Source organism: Rasamsonia emersonii (genome assembly GCF_000968595.1).
Source record: "Rasamsonia emersonii CBS 393.64 chromosome Unknown ctg1118621760080, whole genome shotgun sequence".
NCBI classification, from domain to species: Eukaryota; Fungi; Ascomycota; class Eurotiomycetes; order Eurotiales; family Trichocomaceae; genus Rasamsonia; species Rasamsonia emersonii.
The window spans coordinates 1-21,244 of record NW_013563207.1 but is presented as its reverse complement, the minus strand read 5'-3'; the positions used below and the strand labels follow the sequence as shown (position 1 = coordinate 21,244).

Here is a 21,244-nt window from a genome sequence, read left to right as displayed (position 1 = left end):
AAGCAGCCATCTGAGGATGACGATTCCTCTAAAAATTGACCGGCCTTTCAGCATGAATTGGAAATGCAGAGACTATTTGCAAAGGCTCCTATGATTCGACAATTAGTTGATTTTGTGCCTGGCTCAGAGCCTTGTGGACCGATGATGATCCTTGAACCATTTCAAGAGACCCTCTGGGATGCTCGAAACACACGACCATTTACGACACGAGAGATCAAATGGATCATGAAAGGCGTTCTCAGGGGCATATACACAGTCCACATGAAAGGCCTCATCTCAGCTGGCGCAGTTGCTCCAGGCAGAAGTTGACTTCAAATCTCCCGGACTGTATTAATATCTACTGGAACCCTCGAGGACAAGACAAAGTCTGTTCATGACGCCTTTGCTATTGACTTTGATTTGCATTCTGTACCATACTATGCCAATATGATCAGTGTTATAAGCTATTACCCCCACCACGACCAGAAGAAGCTTACACGTGCGCTAATAGCATGGTTGCGAAGGGTGTTGCAGGCGAAGATATCCAATTCCTTGTCCAAGTCTTGCATCCTGATCCAAACGATCGGTTGAATGTACGTGAGATACTGGAGAGTAGGTATCTAGACGAGTGATTCATTTTCTCAATAGTGTACTATTCGAACATACCACCCTGCTACATGGTGAATCAGGTAGATTCATCTAAGTTAATAAATACCTACAGCCAGCCGTAAAGACGACTATTCTAACAAAGAGGGCGGAAACAAGAATAGAATCTCTTCTCTAAAGCCTTCACATTCACTAGTTAGGTAGGCCATTCTTGAACTTGGTTAATCTCTTTGCTCAGCAGAGGGTATCAGTATGACTATGGACATAATGCTAATAGGGTTTAGGGTTAGGGTTCCGCCAGTCCCGACACCCGAGTCTCGGCAAGCCGCGGCTCTTCTCGGGCCGGCTGGAGGCGTTCTTGGCTCGCATCAGCAAGGACAAAGTTTGCTCATTGTCGCCATGACTTGCCGTCGTTGCCTTAGGTCGCCACGTCCTTCTCCCGGAATTGATACGCTTCAATTATAATTTCCTGCTTATTTTGCCTGTCGATCCAGTTTAATTTTATTTTATTTTTTCTCTTTTTGCGTTTCCAAAGGATGTATGGGTTGTGACCTGGCTCTTGCCAATCATGGCAGCGCGATTTTGCCAGGAATCTACTACTATTAAGACCCTGGACACAGATTGCCATCCAGTGGATGCTTAGCTGGTTTGCTTTTTCTGTACAGTTACGAGCAATTATTATTGTTTGTTTTTTTCAGGTTTCCTCCTTGTCGATAGATATACACTTCATCGTCTTTCGTTTTATGTAACATCAACTCTCCTCAGCTATCTTTCTCCAATGCAAATCCCAACCATCGAGAATGGGACGTCCGGACGTCCTGCAGCTTCAATGAACGGAACATCGTCAGGCCGCATCCTCTACGTGGATGCTTACGACTCGTTCTCTTACAATGTGATCTCCATGCTGGAGGAAAACTTGAATGTCAAAGTCACGGTGATCACGGTCGATTCCGAATGGCCCAATGGAGGCATGCTCCAATTCCTGCGTCTGTTTGATGCGGTCGTTCTGGGACCCGGCCCGGGAAATCCCGAGTCAGCGCCCGACGTTGGCATCATGAGAGATCTTTGGACTCTCGACGGTGCGGAATTAGTTCCAGTCTTGGGCATCTGTCTTGGATTTCAGAGTCTGTGTCTTCATCATGGGGTTCCAATACAAAGGCTTCCGTGTCCTCTGCATGGTCAGGTTCGTCGCATAAGCACTGTGGATGAGGACATATTTGAGGGAATGCAAGACTTTGAGGTCACGCTTTACCACTCCCTCTATGCTGCAGTTGACAGCGTATCAAACGGAGTGGGTTGTGAGCCAGCAGGGATTTCACATTCTTTGGAGCTCTCTTTCCTTGCCTGGTTGTCCATCAGTGAACCTGATTCTAAGACCATCCCAATGGCTGTGCGTCACAGGAAAAAGCCCTTCTGGGGATTTCAGTTCCATCCAGAGTCTTGCAAGTCAGATGCAACTTCGTGTACGAGCCTATTAAAGAGATGGTGGGAGGAGGCTACTGCGTTTAACAAACGATCTGGACGTTTGATATACGCAAATAAGCCCGGAATGGTCGATACATGTTCCCTCATACCTACTGTTGATCCAGAAATCAGGCAACTTCTCGAAGAGTTGACTGCAGCGTCGTCAGAAAAATGTACCTTTCGATCCTTGCCTCTGCATGATCTCAGTGCTGAAAAGATCTTCGAGATGACAAATACACCGGGCTCACCATCAGTCCTTTTCCAGTCGAACGGAAGATTCAATGTAATATCGATACTGAGTCCTAACAGCTGGAGGCTGGAATACTATGTTCCCAACAAAACTCTGCTTCTCGAAGGACTGGGCGATCTCGCACAGAAATCTGTACAGACTGTCCTTGAAGTGGATGAATTTTGGAATACCCTGAGACACGTGATGAGTAAGAAGAGAGTTCGATCTGGTCATGACGAGGTCCCATTCTGGGGAGGTTTCTTGGGATACTTTTCTTATGAAATGGGACTCGCCGGACTTGCTCATCCCAAGACTTCACCAGTGCTCGGTAATTATAATTCGCCAACACCGCAGCCAGCAGAGGCGGTGGATCCCCCAGACGTGAGCTTATTATGGGTTGAGAGAAGCATCGTCGTCGATAATGAGTCACGAACAGTATATATCCAATCTACACGGGAGCTTGATGACCAGCCAGACGGTTGGCTCGCTCTGACCCATCGCCGACTGCAAGATTTTTCCTGTGACCATTCCCTTCGAGTGAAGTCGTCGAAAACAGATTCCAAATGTCCCGAAGTTGATCGTCATAGTCTTCTAGAAGCCGCAGAAACAGAGCTTATCGGTCGCGTCCTTGACGGGGCCACTGTCGATATTCCCGACGAGGAATCCTACAAAAGTCAGGTAGCCACTTGCAAATCGCAGCTCGAAGCGGGAGAATCCTACGAGCTGTGTTTGACGGGCGAGACATCTATCACGTTGCCTGCCCTTCCGGACGAGAACTTGCGCAATCTGCGCCCATGGTTGCTATACAAGAAACTCAAAACGTATAACCCGGCCGCGTTCAGTGCGTACGCGCGGCTGGGTAATGTCAAGATAGCCAGCAGCAGTCCGGAGTGTTTTCTCAACTGGGACCGACAGTCGATGTTAGAGATGAAGCCAATGAAGGGGACGGTCAGGAAGTCGGCGGATATGACTCTGGAGAAGGCCAAGGAGATTCTCGGCACGACGAAAGAGATGGCAGAAAACCTGATGATTGCGGATCTGGTGCGCCATGATCTCTATGGCATCTGCGGGTCGGGGAACGTGCATGTTGAGAAGCTCCTCGAAGTCGAGGACCACGGGCGGGTCTACCAGATGATCACGCATGTCAAGGGAATTGTGAAGGATCATCAGCCTGCAGAAGAGCCAACCAATATGTCTTTCTACGGTATCACAGCCTTGCAGCGCTGTCTTCCACCAGGATCGATGACTGGCGCGCCCAAGGAGCGTTCGTGCATGCATCTTTCATTGATTGAACAGCGCAAACGCGGGATCTACTCCGGAGTCATGGGGTACCTCGATCTGGGAGGTGCAGGCAGCTTTTCCGTTGTCATCCGGACCGCATTCAGCTGCTCTGATGATCAGCCCGGCAAAGACGAATTATGGCGCGTCGGGGCTGGCGGAGCCATCACCATCCTTAGCACAGCTGAGGGTGAATGGGATGAGATGATGACCAAATTACGGACTGTGGTCAGTATATTCAAGCCTACTTGACTTCACCAATTGACTGTTTCTCTTCTTTCGATGGATTCTTTCCAAGGATCCGGGTTTTTGATTTTCAACATCGATTGTTGGAGTATTTGAGATACTACGGAGTTATGTACTATACTCATGTATGACTGGCTGGCATGGCAGATTCAATTTTATGTTTACATGCACATGCACTTGAAAATTCAACATTCAACGTTTCCGTGGCATGGCGTGGAGTGGCGTGGTGCGGCGTTCAACATGCAGGTACGTAGACAGGCAGGCAGACAGGGGATTTTTTTTTGGCATTTTATGGAATGTACATAGATTCTTTCTTTCGGAGTATTCCTTTTCTCGAATACAGTGGTACATTACCTCCATGTATGTAGTATGTACTATACCTCTATAGTTCGTAAGTTGGGGGAAATAATGACGCTCTTTTCGGCATCTGCATCCTTTCCCCCTTACATGACCAAGACCTCGCTGCTTTTAAGCTTGGAAATTTGACAAGATTATGCGAGTACACACCCCACCAAAAAACCCCAATATAACGTCCTATATTTCTATGTCTATATTTCTATGTGTTCTGTTCTAATTACTTTCCTAGTCGACTCGAAGATGCCTTGCCTGGATTGTGGCCACGAAAAAGACGACCCTTGGGTTTTGATTATACCATGTACCGACTGCAACGGTTCGGTTACCGTGTTGTAGCCTCCAATAGTTCATATTGCAAGGCAAGGGGCTGAAACTATTGCCACGAATCAGGTCATTATTGTCTGAATTGCAGCCCCTGTGATGGCGGCAATAATATCACTGTGAGATGCCAGGATGAGCTCCATTTCCAGTAGCTACCATATTCATGGTTGACTGACTGGGAAGGATGAACTATCAGATTCATTGCTAGAAAGAGGCTGGGTGCGTTTGGAAGCGGCTTGGACATCATGCCTGCCATTGAAGCACCGGAGTCAAAAGTAATCGGAGGATGGATTAGGAGCTTGTCTTACATATGCTCAGCACAACAGGTTGGAGGAGCGAGTGTAGTTGATTATTGAACGCCTCAAGGTTGAGGGCCCTGTAAGGGACTGACTAGTTCGATATCGGGAACGGCATTGTAGTCAAAGCCCATGCAAAAGCCACATGCGACATCGCGAACAGCCCTACAGGATCATGCCAGAAGGCCGTTCTTCAAGTGCTGACGGGTTGGGAGCGTGCCGTGGCCATGAATAAATGCGTGTCGGCTGGATGATTGAAAGTGGCATTTTGCTCAGGGACAATGGCATCTGGGATTTCAGCATACACCTCGATTTCGCTCAACCCCTTAGCATTTACGCAGCCCTTGTGATTATCATGTAAAGACTCGGACGCATAAATCCGCGCTTCCTGTTGCGATGACACATCGAATCCCAGACTTGCCAGCATCCTTCGGGGCTCCATTAGTTGTCTCTACGTTCTCTCCAGAAGCGTCGTTCGCGACACTGGGCGCCCATCGAATGCAGCTAACAAAATGTTCGTGTGCACCTTCTAACGTTTTCACTAATTTCCCTTCTTGAGAAAGATCCCAGCAACGTATTGTTTTGTCATCCCCGACACTGATCAGGTACTTGCCACCAGGATGGAATACCAACCCTCTTACCCAGTTGTTATGGCCTACGAGGGTCTTGATCAATGTTCCTCGAGCATCCCATAACTTTATGGTTTTGTCTCTTGCTCCAGTCGCGACAAATTCGGCTGAACTGCTTGCCGGAGGTGGTTTCTTTAGTCCAGCCAAAGTTGCTAGATACCCATAACTTGCTGGTGGCGCGAATGCACAGCATTCAATGAAGTTATCATGGCCTGGCAAGCTCACTTTTGCTTCTCCTGTTGAAGCATCCCATATTGTTGCTGCTCGATCGCGACCACCTGACACCAGCCATTTCCCATCGAAAGAAGGAGAAACGGTCCGGACCCAATCGCTATGTCCACGAATTGTTTTCACGCAAAATCCTGTCGATGCATCCCATATTCGGAGAGATGTATCCCGACTTGCTGACACAAGAAGATTTCCCGAGGGCGATAAGAAACGTACAGCAGAAACTGAATGATCGTGTCCAGTAAGTGTTCGAATGTTCGCATAGTCATTGCTGGGATCCCATATCTTGACTGTGAGATCACTCGAACAAGATGCTAGCAGAGTGCGCCCTTTCTGCCCGCCAAAATCAAGATCCAAAACAGCCCTCATGTGGCCCTTTAGAGTCCTCTCCAGTTCTCCTAGTTCCCAATCCCAAATCTTAATTGTACAATCCTCCGAACCTGAGGCGAGCGTTGAGAAGACTGGATGGAATGCAACGCATGTAATAGCATCTCTATGTGATTGGAGCGTATGTCTTGGGGGTGATCGAGGAAGCCAGGTCGTAGGATCTTGATTCGGTTTTGAAAGGGAGGCTGGTGTGACCCGATCAAGCTCCTCTTGTAAACTTGCAACTTTTGACTCCAGTTCCATTATCTGTAGAAAGATCAGCATTTCCCCAAAACAGCTGACCATAGAATCCTACTTTCTTCTGTAGCCGTCCAACGCTTGTCCATTTCTTCTCTAATAGCCCCTCGTACTTTTTGCTAGTTTCAGAATCGAAGCTGTCGCCAATATTGAGCTCTTCTCGTAACGTCTCGGCACTCCTAGATAGATCTATTGACGCAAGGTATGCTATCATGGACTTGTGCCTAGTTTTGAATCAGCTGATGTGAACAGTATGGATAGTGTAGATTAGCTTACAGCTCCTCGGCTTGTCTTTGCGTCAATATCCGGCTCATGATGACCACGGAAGTTGAAGCTTGATATTCGTTTCGCTTTGTTGTCGCTCAAGACAGCGCACCTAGCCACGTAGGTGGACTGTTTGCCTGGAGTGTTTACTCCTTAGAGTGCAGTATGTAAATGACGCTATGTACAGTACAATCAAAGGGCAGGGTATTATGTTGGTCAGGATGCAGAACTCGATATGTTCAGACAATGACAGTCACTTTGAACGAGTACAAGTTGAGTAGAGGATTTGCGCCGTATCTATTTGCAACAACACGGCACTCAGAACCTTAGATGTCACGTGCAGTGGATTCTGCCGCCACTATCCCTAATCGGGAGCGGCATTCATAGGGTATTTCTACATACAATCTCGCTGGGATTATTTTTCCTTGAATAACCACAACATCCAGGTAGGCTTTTTATTACTGTTAAAAGATAATGCTGACAGTATGACTATATTCCAGTTTATTCCACTAAATTCGAGACCTGCATCGAGAAAACGCATGTGCTAACACGCTACAACATATATGCTGGAACAAGCATGTGCTGGAGGAAGCCCGAGCTGTAAACAATGGGCCTATCACGGAGACTGGGGCATCACGTGGCTTTGCCCCGACGTTTGCACCATTTGCATACCCCGCATCACCTACTGCTTTCATCTACACGAACACCTACTTCTCTTCCTTCTTCTGCTTCTCTTCCTCGGTCTGATCTCCCACTTCGATACTGCTCTAATATTCTAAATACCACTAGATTCGGGTTCCTGACGATAATATCTAACTACAGTACATATATAGAAGATGAAGCCAAGGTTCGGTTAGGTACCAGAAGTTAATTAAAAATAAGACATGAGACAAGAGGGAACTCAAATGTTCCTAAATTTAACAATAAAGAATTTGAACAGAACCCGAGAAAGTCATATTAATCGTATTTTTTTGCGCGTAGCCGCCAATCGGACGTAGTTCAGGTATTATCAAGTGACACTTTGCCGCCACTTGCTCAATGATATCCAGCGGAAAGTGGCATTTCGTTATGCTATGAGTCCTGGTGAAGTTGGATGGGAAAGAAGATTACGATTCGCATTCTTGTCTGGGACCATTTCAGCAGAATAAGAAAGAATGAGAAAGAAGAATTCACTCAAAGGTATGGTGAGAATGTATGAAAATAATCGACGTGGACAAAGGAGCTAAATCTCTGGATTATGTAACTGATTCTCCTTGCATTTTTCAAGTGATTCTTTTCTCTTCACTGCTTCACGTAGAGCCCTGGGTGACATCTGAGTCAGAATGCCCTAAGATCCTGCCCTAATCAGCTGCCGGATCCGGACTAGCTGATCCATCACCACCAACACGTGGGCTCCATCTATCCACACGAGCCTCTGCTTGTTAGTTTTGAAGTTATCCTGGAATGTCCATTTGCTGGGGATTTCTTGTTTGGCGACGACTTCTCCAACAATACTTCCTGCTTACGGATAGCTAAACTTCTACAGTTTTACCAGGTTCTGCAGCTGTTTACTGTCATCGAGGCTAGGTTAGATCGTACGCAGTTTCACAGCCAAACACCAGTCGGATTTCTTTCCACAGTTAGCCGGCAGATCTCCCGAGGTCGACCAACACTGCCTAGCTAGGCAACCATGGTTACTGACTCTGCCGCAACAAGACCTCCAACAACTACTGCTCATCTCACACAGTCGCGAGACCAGTTCAGTCCTCAATGTCTTCCACCTCTGCTCGTCCACAATGCCCGATCGGGACGTTGACATGTCGCCAGAAGCTATGCCAGTCCCCGAGTCGTCTGAGCTGCAATCAACTTTGCGACAATCAGCAAATGAAGAAGGATTGTCAACTCTCAGCATGAGAAACTGGAGAATGGGACGGAAATCAGTACATGGCGTTCAGCGACGTGAGCGTTTTGAGTAAATCGAAAGGCGGAGAATTGATCTTGGACGCCGTGTCCGATTCGCGTATTTTGCAGACATCGAGTCACTAGTCGGGAAGCTTCCAATAGAAGCCCAAGAGAGAGCACATGTGACCTTTGTGCAGCATCTGGACCATGGCACAGAAGCGATGGGACTTGCACCTCATGAATTCTGTGGGCTGGGGCCTACAAGATACATGTATGTCGGTCAAACCGGGACTAGCAAGGAAGGCGAGTCGTGGTGGAAGAATCTCCAGACCAGACCCAATCAAGGAGAGTGGTCATCACTCGTCATTTAGGCTGGAACGTCTGAGTCGTTACCAAGACTTCGTTCCAATGCGAGCTGGTAGATCGAACATTCGGGCACAAAAGTGAAGATTGTTCTGCTTATTCGGATTGGCCTCGTCACCAAAACGCTGACACCGGAGAAATGGGAACAGCCAAGTACGAGAATACCATCCAAGTCTTTCCCAACGCAGACGGCGAACATTACTATCCGATCGGATCCAAACAACGTTATTGCTGTTACAGGCGCACCCCTTCACCTGAACTTTCCGAAAATTTTGGACCGCCCGGTTTTCAACCTTGCTGGTACGATAAGTCGGATTGTGTTGCAAATCCGGTCAAGAAGGATGTCATGGCATTTGCTCCTTAGCGAGTCTGCTACTAAGGATGAGGACCGCCAACAAATCAATTTTCTCTGCGCTTCACTACCGTTCAGCTCTTCCAGGCTTTGGGATGGCTTATCTCGGATTCCTACTGGCAGGCCCGTTTCCTACGCAAGATCATGATCATCCTTTATGGCAGAATCTCTTTTGGAAAGCGGAACTGTTTCTGGAGACGTCGGACGATGGACTGTAGAATCAGAAACGAATACCGTAGGTTTTGGCGGGAGGCGAGGAGTCTCTTCTTTCAGATGGCTTGTGAGTCAGAAACAGAGCACCCTCAAGATGAGAATGACTTATGGTGACTAATGGATAGAATAGATAAATATATGGCACATGGATCATCCACATCCGACCTCTATAGAATTAGGGGACACATTCCACATCAATAAAAAGGAAAAGGAAAAAAAAAGATCAAGCTTCTCTCATCAAACTGTGGATGTATGTACTGTACAAATCACAAATCTCTCATAGTGACTCGACATAAACATCAGCCATCCCAGACCTGTGCTGAGATATTTTGGCAAGATGATTTTTCTCACTGTGATTTCTCCATCTTCTTCTCGCGCAGCAGCTTCACTATTGCTTCGTAATTATTCCTTGAAACCCGTGGGAATGGTTCGAAGTCATCGATAGACTCTATATCAGCACCCTTTGCAGGAATTTCACAACTTCTATACGCCCCCATCTTGCAGCCAATAATAGTGGTGTCTGATTATAGCGATCTTTAGGCTCTATATCAGCACCCTTCTCAAGCAGGAGTTTCACAATTTCTGTATGTCCCCAGAATGCAGCCCATAATAGTGGTGTCAATCCATGATTATTCTTAAAATCGAACTTGGTCGGGTTCGCAGAAAGTAAGTTTGCGATCACCTCATAGTTTTGTGCAGCCCATGCTAGCAATGCACCACCACCAGTAACTGCAGAATCCGGGTTTGCTCCTTTTTCAAGCAGCAGCTTTATTACTGCTTCATGTCCCTTTTCTACAGCCCACCATAGAGCTGTTCGACCAGCTGCATCTTGAGATTCTAGGGGAGATCCTTTCTCGAGCAGAAGCTTCACTACTGCATAGTGCCCGTTCCTTGCGGCCTGTGAGAGGGGTGTCCAGCCATCGTTTGTGCAATTTGCATTAAAATCCGCTTGCCTTTCTATAAGAAGCGACACGAGTTCCTCATATCCGTTACTAGCAGCCAGCCAGGGTGGTGTGCATTTGGAATTTCGACCGGATGTCCACTTTCACCCCCTTTGCGCGTAAAAGCAATTGTGTGACTTTCACGTGACCCTTGCTAGCTGCGTGATGTAAAGCGGTACATCCCTCTTCGTCTTGCACATTAACTTTGCAGATATCCAAAAGAACCTCGCCTACGTTGGAGTATCCAAGTTTCGATGCCACATGAAGCGCAGGAAGGCGGTCCCCTATTAGCGGAAGATTGCAGACTCTCTGTAAATCTTGTTTGAAATTCAGCGCAATGGACCGAAGAGGCATGTGTTGTTCCTTGACCGCCCATCCGAAGACCCCATGTAGTTGGGAGAGAGGTGAACGACCACCAGGCACCCAAGGGTGGAAGTTCCACGACTCATTGAAAGATAATGCGAGCTGTTTGAATTTCTCCCAGACTGTCGACGTACTAGTTATGCGTTTTGTTTGCAATGCCCAGTTCTCAGTCGCGTAATCGAGAAATTTATATTGTGAGCGATCTGGAGATGAGACTGAGCGTATTGAACGGAATTGTAGAGACGTCGAACGCTTCTGCTTCCTCGTCACTTCGGAAAGAAGCTTGCTGATCGGAGACGCGAGGGATGCACCGGTCAGTCAGATTGGGTTTGGAACTTTGACAGCCACTGTTTGAGGAGTCTTCGTCACTAGCTGAAGACCGAAGTCCGAGAAAGAGAGATAAGCAACACAGAACTCTCCGCACTCGAGTTCGCCTTGCTCTGCACTGATAGGATACCCTGGAATGCAACTTCCTCGATCCCTTTCAAGGTATTGTTTCACGGAGGAGTGTGCAAAGCGAACGCAGTTGTCAGTTGGATCGGCAACTACAAGATTCGCGTAACAGCCAATAACAAAATCTTCCCGTGGTATGTTTCCAGCGTCCCACGCAGTATCTTGCAGATCAAAGGCAACGGCTTCCCTCAATTCCTCAATGTGAAGCGGCCTGCTTGCAAAGCTAATCCATTTGAGTACCTTTAGAGCACGACTGTCTTTTATTCTCTTCACACAACAGCGATACGTTTCTTCCAGGTCTCTTGGTAGTTCACTTAAGGCTGATCGTATTTCTGTGTCGGTAAAACATGTATCCCAGAGAATTTCCAGCTGGAGATACACCCACAAGAACCTACACCTGTCAGTCAACGTTTAACGCAGAGAATGGAGTCGGTGTCGTACATTCCTGAAGACTCAGTCAGAAGTACCTGCTTTATCTTTTCTCGCAATAGGGGATCATCAGTAAGCTTTCTGTACATTGTTTTATCGGCGATACTCGTTTCGATGTAAGTCTTAATGTCTTGCATAACGTTGGATGAAGTCGAGATCTGACGAATTCCCGGCATGAACGTAGCCATGTTTACGTAGCCTGGAAGTTGTTCCCTGCTGAGGAAGAGAATTCGCGAACCTTGCGGTGACAGGGAGCCACAAAATAGTGACCGGAAGAACGTTAACAGACTCTTGCAATGTGCCTGATCTAGAGCGTCAAGTCCATCGAGGACATAAATTGTATCCGGCACGTAATGAAAAAGGGAGGCAAAAATATCTTTCAGGTCTTCAAAGTCTGGCTCCGTCCGCTTGTGCCCAAAGACCTTCTTAATCTCTCTTATAATACCTTGTGGAAAAGTTCTGGCTGTCAGACGCCGGAAGTCACATAGTTGTTTGATCCAACTGGAGAGAATATATAAACCCTGCAGTGTGCCATGCTGCTCACTCTCACAGTAAAAAACACAGTAGGGGCGCGGAGCTCAGGAGAGCGATATTTTGCAGCAGCTATCTTCGCTGAGAGTCCTTTTTTGCTCATCAGCCCAAATGGCTACTGTCAGGAAACCAAAGAGCGCAACAAGGAACAATGTGTACCGTCACACTCTCCAGAAGCTGTAAGAACAAGTTGTCAGTCTCGCGCAATGCTGATTCTCTCCAGGCGACCCCCCAAAAGCTGGGATTCGGGTGCCTGGGATTCGGGTGCTTTGTTTGAACCTTCGGATGACCTCTACCCGTGTTTTTTTTTTAACCCCTATCTGACTGACCTGCTCACCACGCCAAAAGATGGGTCTGTCGCGACTAAGTTCACCAAACATAACCATGACAGGTCGCAGCTTTGTGAAAAGACGCCAGTGGAACGTACGCGCGCACTCTGTCGTTAGCTCTTCCGCTATCTGTCTGCATAGCGCAGTCGAAGGCCGGATGTGAAATACACGGTCTTCAGGATGATGCTATATGGAGTATGTTTGTCCTGGAGCCCTCTTTCCATCAGTTAATGGTTGCTATGATGCATTATTTCTCACCTGAATAACTAGTGAATCTGAGCATGGATTTCGCGACCATAGGAGTACGGTCCTCCGCAAATAGCCCTTCAAGATTCGGAATACACTCCACAGTGGTAGGTCGAGGCGATTTACCATCACCACAACACGAGATTTCCGCATCTCAAGAGCGCGATAATATCCGACATCGACACCGACGATGACACGTTGTTCCGAGGGGAACTGCTTTTCCACAGAAGCGAAGGCTGACAGACCGACCGAACTCTTTCTACAGTATATGGCCAGTGCAATAACGGATGAAACCGTGCTTGCAGGGTCGCTCAATCCCTTCAAGGAGGACGAAGCTAGCAAAGGAAAAGCCAAGTAGGAGGTCGATATGATAATCATCTGGGTTGTGGAGAAATTTCATCACTTTGACTCTTTGGGACATACTTCGTCGGCTTGCCGGCGGGTTTCTGTAGGTCATATGCAGTAGTTACACATACTTGAATTTCGAGTAGTACTAACTCGGTACTATACAGGATTGAGCTAGTCCGAAATGCCAGAAATCATAACACGTATATCTGTATTTATTGATAACAGATCAACTATTCCGTATGTTGTTGTCGCTCTGGCTTCCTTGCCGTGACAACGACTCGCGGAACACAAAATGCCGCCCCGCCCGTGGCACACTCGCGATAGCCATCCCGGATGATTCGATAAAACTTGGCGGCGGCCTCGTGCTGGCCGATCTGGATCAGGCGGGAGGCGAACTCGTCCATGGTGAGCAGGTGCATGTCGTTGAAGGCGCGGACTACCCCGGGCGGGTCACCATAGCACTCCAGCTGGGCGTCCTCAAACAAGCCGTCTTGCATCAAAAGCTTGGGCAGCTCGAGCGGCCAGTTGTGGCGCCCGTCCGAATAGGACATCCGGACCAGCTCGTCCAGCGCTGGCGACTGTACCGACGGGTTGACCCTCTTGACGTGCATGTTCACGCAGTCGAGCTCGTCCCACTGCAGGTAGCCGCCCGGCCGGACGAGCTGGGCCAGATGGCGGATCACAGGCAGGGGATCAACGCCCGACAGGACCATCACCAGCAGGCGCACGTGGACGAGGTCGTACTTACCCACCAGATCTGGGGGCACCTCGTCGAAGACGTCCCACTCGCGCAGACGGATGTTCGGGGGCAGGTAGTGCGGGTGCGGCGCCTGGGTCAGGTCGATATCCAGTCCCTCCAGCTGCGTCGTTGGAGGCAGTTCGCGGGCGACGTCGATCAGCCAGAGGCCGGTTCCGGCGGCGACGTCGGCGATGACGAGGGGTCGGTCTGGGTAGATGGGCAGCTGGCGCTGGATGGTCGGGTGGATGCTGAACTGGAAGACCTCTCGCCAGAGAAAATGTTGGAGATTCAGTCGGCAGGCAGCGAGGTGGCTGCGATCGAGCATGTAGCCATGGCCGTCGGCCAGTTTGAAGCTGGCATCTGCGGCGGACGAGTCTTCAGTCATGATGGAAAATCAACTCAGCAAGAAAGGCGCAAAGGAATTCCGGGTATAGCAACATCATCTGTGGAGTAAATCTCGAGACGGTGACACGAATGTCTCGAGTTCCATTGGCGTGTTTAGCGGTCCGCTGTTGGCTAATTTCAATGCGTAATTACTTGGCCATCTTGTTGCAGGCCAAATAGGAATTCGCAAGAGAATAACCTATTGTTGGTAACGTTCGATATAGATTATTGTATGCCCTTCGAGCACGTTAACCATCCAATCATTTATTCAAAAACTATGACTAGTCACATATATAGAGAGTAAATTTATGTCTCTCAGGGGAAAATTTAAGATGATTGAATGACTGATTGCCTAGTTTTTGGCCCCAGTTGTGATTTGTGATAAAAAGGAATTAGGGCCAACAACCAACATCTCCACTCCGCCTTCTCCCTCTGACAAAGAATCTGTCACTTTTTGTGTCATTCCTTTCCTCTCCATTGCTACTCCATCAGTTAATCAATTAAAATAAAAAAAGAAAAGAAAAGACAAGCAACATGTCATCGCTATCATACTACTCCCGACCCGGCCGGGGTCAGCACTGGCAACAGCAGTTTGGCTTCAGCGAGGCCTGCATCATTGGAGATCGGATGGAAGTCGCGGGGCAGAGTAAGCTAGTCTAATCTATATTATTCTCTACTATCGGAGATCTCCTCTTCCTTGACAAATATAATGACAATTGATATTAATATGATTTGATTAATTAATTGGGATATTGCAACCAGCGGGCATGGCCCCCGACTCAACCACCATCCCCGCCACGCTCGAAGAAGAAGTCGCACAAGCCTTCGCCAACATCAACGAGGTCATCCTCTACGCCCTGGAAAAATCTAACCACCCGGCCCGGTCGAACGCACCTTCAAAGACGGGCTGGGACTTTGTCACCCGCGTCCGGACCTACCACGTCAACCTGCCCGAGACGCGCGACCGGATCATCGGGCTGATGGTGCAGAACGTCAAGAAGTGGTGTCCGAACCACCAGCCGACGTGGACGATGATCGGCGTGCAGTCGCTGCCCTTTCCGGAGCAGAATGTGGAGATCGAGGTGGATGTTTACTTGGGATGACTATAACACATCCTGTCCTGGGAAAAATTCAGATGGATGGAATGAATTCGTTATTGTGGATGTATGTGGGAGATTCCTTTCATTTCTTTGCTTTGCTTTGATTTAGTCTGATTGAGCCCTTCATCCCTGGTAGTCATGACTGACAGATACGTAGGCATTGCTGCTGGATATGATGTAGGAATCCAATCCACATAAAATGGGATAGGGATGAGATTATCCCATCCTTAAAACCATTCTATATTGCAATAAAGGAAGATGAAATCCTCATGCAGATCAGACAAAGAATCTTGTGAATTATAGCACATAATAAGGGCAGTTAAGAGGATATTGGCAAGGATACAAGTAAGCGACCAAACCGGCAACCAGATATCAAAGGACAGGTGACCAAGTAGACATATAAGAAAGGCCATTCCATTATATATCTAGTTTTAATCTTTCTCGGATTATATTTAATTGTCAGTATTGTACTTTTTTTTTTTACCTAAGACGGTTAGTAAGAAATTAAACTACAATTACCCAAGAAGGCAGTTCATACTGCACGGTGCACCCCCATCAGATTGGCTCCAAGGACGCTTCCATGTCTGCATTCCCATTTGGATCACCAAGTGGCATACTCCCCGGATCGTGATGAGATGTCTTCTGCCATGTAAGCTGGCAGAAACGCAGTATCCAGACAATGTGGAAGAAAACTTACGCTGCGAAGCGGCTACATTTGCCTGGATTCGTGAACATTGTCCTATCTGTGGGGAGTCTGATCGACTAGTCCGCCCAGTCCATGTCAATCTCAACATCGTCAGGACCAACACAACCCTTCCTGCCCCTTGCAACAAACTCCTGATCAAGCGCCTCAAAAACCTTCTCCCAATACTTCTTCTCGCCTGGAATATCGTATCCCAACGCAATCCCAGTCCGAACCATCTCTTCGAAACCTTCTTTTCCAAGCTTGGCAACCGGTCGTTCCCGCAACGACTCAATTCTTTGAAACCACTGTCTCCAGAACAACCATCTGGCAACGCTGAAACCGGACTGTGTAACATTTGCCTTGACCGCAAGATGACCAGGTGCCATTATTGAGGGTTGGACGTCATCGCCAGCCATAGCAGAGGTGTGATGATCATTGTAATTCTGGACCGCCAGCTTCAGGAGCTTGAAATTGTTGTGCTGGAACCATGAAAGGCAAGCAGGGAGAATATCAGCAATTGAGAGAGGAGCACCCTCGGCTTTCGTTATGGATCTCTCCGTCTCAAGCGCCTCCCTGATCGACCAAAGCGCACAAGAGCTCAGCTCATTATCACAAACGCCAACTGCGCAGAGCTTGGCAGTAAACACGGCGAAATTATGCCGCTCTGTGGCCGTAAACCCCTTCGACTCATTGGTCCAGGCATCCTGAATCTCTTCCACCAAGTACGGAAGATCGGTCCAGAATCTCTGTCCGTTGGGAAGAATAGCTTCTTCTTCTTCCTGTTTTTCTTTGTTGGAGGTTCCATCCTTCTTCTTGCGGTGAAAGATTCCAAATTCCCTAGCCAGCAAGACAAGAGTGACGAGTCTGTCATGCTCAGAGCTGATAGCAGGAGTGATCTTTGCTGTCTGTATGAGCATGTCCCACAAGTCGCGCAGGTTGGTTTAACGGGGGCTATTATGGCTGTGGTGTATTACAGGTGGAAGTATTATTGTATAACTCGATGTGATGTTACCCCATGTTGGGTTCTTCCGCTTAGTTGGAGCAGTAAAAGAAAGAAAGAAACAAAGGAACAAAGAAAGGAACAAAAAAAGAAAGAAGGAAGGAAGGAAAGAGAGAGAGAGAGAGAGAGAGAAAAGTTACACAGCGGAATTTCCCTTGAATATATATATGTGTTCCAATCTCACTCTATGACAGAAAGCCTAGCATACCATGTCATTGATTCTGCTAATACCTTACAAAAAATATATCGACAGCAAGCTTGATTTCTCAAATCTACGCTAGCCAATTGCTCTACTTAGAACTATCTATCAGTCCATCTTTCACAATGAAGTCCATCAACATCCTCCTTCTCAGCATGCTGACAACACCGTTCTCTCCGTTGTCGTTCCTGCCCCGGACTATACAGAGTCTACGCTCGACAATGTCGAAAGAGCTGAAGAGACATCCCCCGCCATCCCTCTCACGGAAGAATTAGGATTGACAGTCAGAGACAAAGAAAAGGTTCGATTTCCTAATTTTTTTTATCAAGAAAAAACTGTTATTTTGTGTAAAGAAACTTGCTGACTAGATCTATGTCATGCTTCCAGAGCTGCCGTGGAACGTGCTCAGGCACAGTGTGCATTTGTGGCGGGCGGGCGTGTCCTTGTTATCATGCCGGATATCCTTGCGCCTGCATATACCCCTAGGGGACCAAAGTTCCCGCCACAAACCCATTTTCCCGCAAAACTGGCATATTTTGTGGCTTTATTTCTTGACGAAATTATATAGTAAGGCTATTAATAAAATATGTCATTAATTAGAAAATTAGTATATCTAAATTTTTATATATAAAGTTTTTTTTATTTAAAGCCTATAATTACTACTTTTTAAGAGTAGAATTTCGATTTGCACGACCGATGCCGGAGATGGCCGCACCCCCCGTTCGGGTTTGGCGTGCCCGCGTCGGGTTTAGTGTTGACCTGATCCGGTTTGGCGCACCCGTGCTCGTCCCGAACGGGCATGGCGCCCTTCCCGCTCGTCGACCAAGTATATAAACCGCGAGTGCGTCGCTCAACCTCGACGGCCTCCTTCGTCCTGATTTTCTCTCGCAGACTCTGGAATTCGCGGACCGCCAGGGGCTTAGCCGCGCCCGCCTGGCTAGCAGGGCAGCTGAAAATTCGGTCCCACGGATCCCCACTCCATGCGCCAGCGTTACATTCCAAGTTCGCCCATGGACTCAGCGTCCGCCAATCTTGCGGGATTCTCATGCTCTATGCTGCAGCTTGGAAGGACCGAGCGAAGCCCCCTTATCTCCGAGACCTTTCATTTCCAGGCAGCCATCTCTGAGACGTTTCGCCGTGTCCGCGGTTACCGACCGCAATTTCCACCGACGGATGGCACGATCCGATCCGGTCGAATCGACGAGCAGTATGGGGTTATCCTGAGATCCAGAACATGGCCCGCTGATGCGTGCAAGGACCCAGATCAGTAACTGGCCCTTCCTTACCGTCTCATATCAGCAGTCCGGCAGCAGGCTTTTCTCGTCTTTGATGACGTATTGAGCTGACCACGGCCAGAATCCGGCCCTGTTGGGTTCGTCTTTTCCACGGTTACATGGATGGTGGATACGCCACCGGATCCTAGGCTCATCAGTGTCATCAGTCAGAGGCTTCCCATGGCCAATTGGAAAAATACCGCATAACAATGCATACTTCTCGCCCAGCTCTCGGTGTCTCGGATGATTGTCGACGTGTCAGCAGTCATGTCATAGCATCATTTTTTCGGTGATGATCTCTGGTGTGAGAAAGGGAAAGGGAGAGAGGCTGTCTTTGTCCCTCCGTGATTGGAGATGCAGGCTGGTTCTTTTTGCCTCGACGAATCTGCTGGTTCTAGACACGGCAACACGGCAGACATTGTCACCGTGCAGGCTTCAAGGTCCAATTCTGTTCAGCCATGCCGGCCACTCTATGCAAAGCATCCCCTCAATTGGTCCAGAATGGAATCGGAGTTAATATAATATAGCCTTGTTTACTGGCACCGCTGATGGCCAGGGCTGATATGGATATGGATATGGCGGCGATGAGGTTGGTTGGTTTGGAATCTAAGAGGCTTGAAAAGCCGAGAAAACAGGAATCTTGCCGACAGTTGGACAGTGAGCTTAATATAAAAGGGTCTCTGGACCTGCTTCTGGCCTGGAAAGCCAGCAAGCAAGTCTTCAACCATCTCCCATTCTCCGTTCCACTCCATTCTTCTTCAGCCATGGTCATCATCACTCTAGACAATATCATCCCATATCATCCTCCTCCTGCCAAACTCCCTCCCAAACCTTCACAGCCGCATCCTTCCATTTCTAGCGGACTCCGCCCATCTGCAAAAACAACCCTGTCGTTGATTCATCCACTTCCTCAACATCCCCTACGACCAAGTTTCCCAGCATGCGTGAACTCTAGCCCCTCCGATAAAGTGAATACTTATTCGGCTCCTGATTCTGGTCTCGGCGAGCATACGATCCCCGTGTACTCCAATGCATTCGATATGGAATTGGCCAAGCATGATTGGGTAGTGACCAAGGACGCGACTGCAGATGTGGATACAGATGGTGATTCTAGCGAACAGTGGCAGAATGACTTTGTCAACGACATTCAAAGACGACAACAAGATGGCTCTTGCAACTGTAAGTGGAGCTACCGCTTTTCTGATCTTTTTTACAATGGGTATCAACATCAAGAGGGGAAATAAGCGCTGACTCCTATCTTGGAACAAGACGCTGTAGATAACGACAAGCATGATGCAGACAATCTACGACCCGCCTCTAAGGATTTCGCTCCGCAGGTAGAGGGCAGTGGGGCATCAGCAGCTGCTGAGTCCGAACTCTCTTCTTCAACACAAGCTGGACCCGTATGTCCCGCATGCGCCCGTGGCTCAACCGAGCCGAAGGTCTCCTGTCACGTTGATGGTAGGTCTCGCTCATAACCCCAGCTATTCACCACGCTCTTCTCTCACGGGCTGAGCAGGTCCTTTCGTGATGGAGAATGAGGGAACTCAGTATCCAATGGTTGTCCGGGACGGGATGCAGGACGGCATGACAGTAGGTGCGACAAGCCACACGCCTACAGCTTATGAGTCCTCTGATTCTCACGGAGAATATTCATTGCATGACACTGGTTCTCTGATGGCTCCTCAGTGTGGAAGAGAGTCTACAAATATACCGCTCCTTGATTGCAGCTCTGGGGAGATTGTGGACCTCGACTTGTGGGAGCTAGCAGTGTAGCCGACTGGAATATAAAGGTTCCAATATCTCCGCTGGTCTGACTTCATTCGTCACCAAACTTATCCCGATCAGCAGATACAAGCATACGATTCAGATTACCTCATCTGCGAAGATGGAGGAAGTTCACTCAAGCGGAGAAAACACGCTAACCCTTGCTCGATCAAGTCCCTCGTACACCAAGGCGGACGATTGCCAGCATTCGAAATCGAAAACGTTTAATTCACCACAATTTATAAATCGAAAGCGAAAGGGCTCAGAGAATCCAGAGATCAAATCCGATAGCCACCAGATTCAAAACGATCCAAGCACTCGTGGGAACCCAATCCAAGAGTGAGAACGCAGTCACCGAAACGTGGCAACACCCCGGGAGTTCCAGCTCACAGTTCCGGTAGGCCTTGGTAATCTGAGGTGGTAGGAAGTACGCTAACCAGGCCAGATAATCCCATTATAATCGAGGACGAAGATATCCGACGCCTGCCACCAACGTCAGATGAGATCGAGGAACCAGAGGTGCACAAAGAGACCAACTTGTTTGCAAATCGCTATACTTCAGAGAAGGTGATGCAAGAGTGCCCCATTTGCTACAGTAATGGAGTCGATCTCGAATTGTCTTGTCGCCACAGCTTCTGCCATCCCTGCTTCTTGAACACCCTTGTCCTCTGGCCACATAGTCAATCAAAGCCTCCTCATCCTTCCTAATGGCAAGTGAGGGCGGTCAACACTGGCCGAATCCTCCTGCACCCAATAATACTTTAGGTTAGGTAAGGTAGGTAGGCAAGGACCTTAGGTAGGCGCTAACCTGCTTCTGTCCAAGCGCCCGCCTTCCGGCGAGAGCTATCCGTGGTTACATTCCCCCTCCGCAACCCCGCACTGAACGCCTGACAGATGTTCTCTGAAGCATCATGTTTCTTGACCTGCTTCGACGCGACAGCCCTGGCGCTTTTATTCGGCTTATGAGCTCGAAATCCAAATCCTTTATCTATTGCTTCCGCCTTTCTCTTGGTACTCTCAGCAGGCACCACTCTCTTCATCTCATCTACCAGCAATATATGAAAGCTGAGCGATAGCTGCCAGCTTTCTCTTGTCATAATATCACGAGACATCGCACAGCTGTCTTCAA

At 48.2% G+C, this 21,244-nt stretch overlaps 6 protein-coding genes across 6 annotated transcripts; 3 read left to right on the top strand and 3 right to left on the bottom strand.

The window, feature by feature from the left end:
- Positions 1-491: 491 nt before the first annotated feature.
- On the top strand, positions 492-4,211 carry T310_3752 (Para-aminobenzoate synthase PabaA; the record flags this gene model as incomplete). The annotated part of the gene is made up of 6 exons (XM_013473381.1): positions 492-591; positions 701-785; positions 870-967; positions 1,251-3,784; positions 3,950-4,048; positions 4,191-4,211. The coding sequence occupies 6 exons, from the start codon at positions 492-494 to the stop codon at positions 4,209-4,211; spliced, it is 2,937 nt and encodes a 978-aa protein (XP_013328835.1).
- A 755-nt stretch (positions 4,212-4,966) lies between these two features.
- On the bottom strand, positions 4,967-6,568 carry T310_3751 (Nuclear distribution protein PAC1-1; the record flags this gene model as incomplete). The annotated part of the gene is made up of 4 exons (XM_013473380.1): positions 4,967-5,224; positions 5,415-6,263; positions 6,313-6,478; positions 6,531-6,568. 4 exons carry the CDS (start codon positions 6,566-6,568, stop codon positions 4,967-4,969), a joined length of 1,311 nt encoding a protein of 436 aa, XP_013328834.1.
- A 3,207-nt stretch (positions 6,569-9,775) lies between these two features.
- T310_3750 (uncharacterized protein) lies at positions 9,776-14,091 on the bottom strand (the record flags this gene model as incomplete). The annotated part of the gene is made up of 10 exons (XM_013473379.1): positions 9,776-10,306; positions 10,377-10,764; positions 11,056-11,475; positions 11,526-12,014; positions 12,374-12,398; positions 12,472-12,559; positions 12,632-12,878; positions 13,043-13,065; positions 13,096-13,123; positions 13,283-14,091. The coding sequence occupies 10 exons, from the start codon at positions 14,089-14,091 to the stop codon at positions 9,776-9,778; spliced, it is 3,048 nt and encodes a 1,015-aa protein (XP_013328833.1).
- A 533-nt stretch (positions 14,092-14,624) lies between these two features.
- On the top strand, positions 14,625-15,193 carry T310_3749 (Uncharacterized protein; the record flags this gene model as incomplete). The annotated part of the gene is made up of 2 exons (XM_013473378.1): positions 14,625-14,736; positions 14,853-15,193. The coding sequence occupies 2 exons, from the start codon at positions 14,625-14,627 to the stop codon at positions 15,191-15,193; spliced, it is 453 nt and encodes a 150-aa protein (XP_013328832.1).
- Positions 15,194-15,952: 759 nt separating this feature from the next.
- On the bottom strand, positions 15,953-16,792 carry T310_3748 (uncharacterized protein; the record flags this gene model as incomplete). The annotated part of the gene is made up of 1 exon (XM_013473377.1): positions 15,953-16,792. One exon carries the CDS (start codon positions 16,790-16,792, stop codon positions 15,953-15,955), a length of 840 nt encoding a protein of 279 aa, XP_013328831.1.
- A 2,320-nt stretch (positions 16,793-19,112) lies between these two features.
- Positions 19,113-20,124, top strand: T310_3747 (uncharacterized protein; the record flags this gene model as incomplete). Its single annotated transcript, XM_013473376.1, has 3 exons — positions 19,113-19,527; positions 19,627-19,809; positions 19,868-20,124. The coding sequence occupies 3 exons, from the start codon at positions 19,113-19,115 to the stop codon at positions 20,122-20,124; spliced, it is 855 nt and encodes a 284-aa protein (XP_013328830.1).
- Between the last annotated feature and the right edge of the window lie 1,120 nt (positions 20,125-21,244).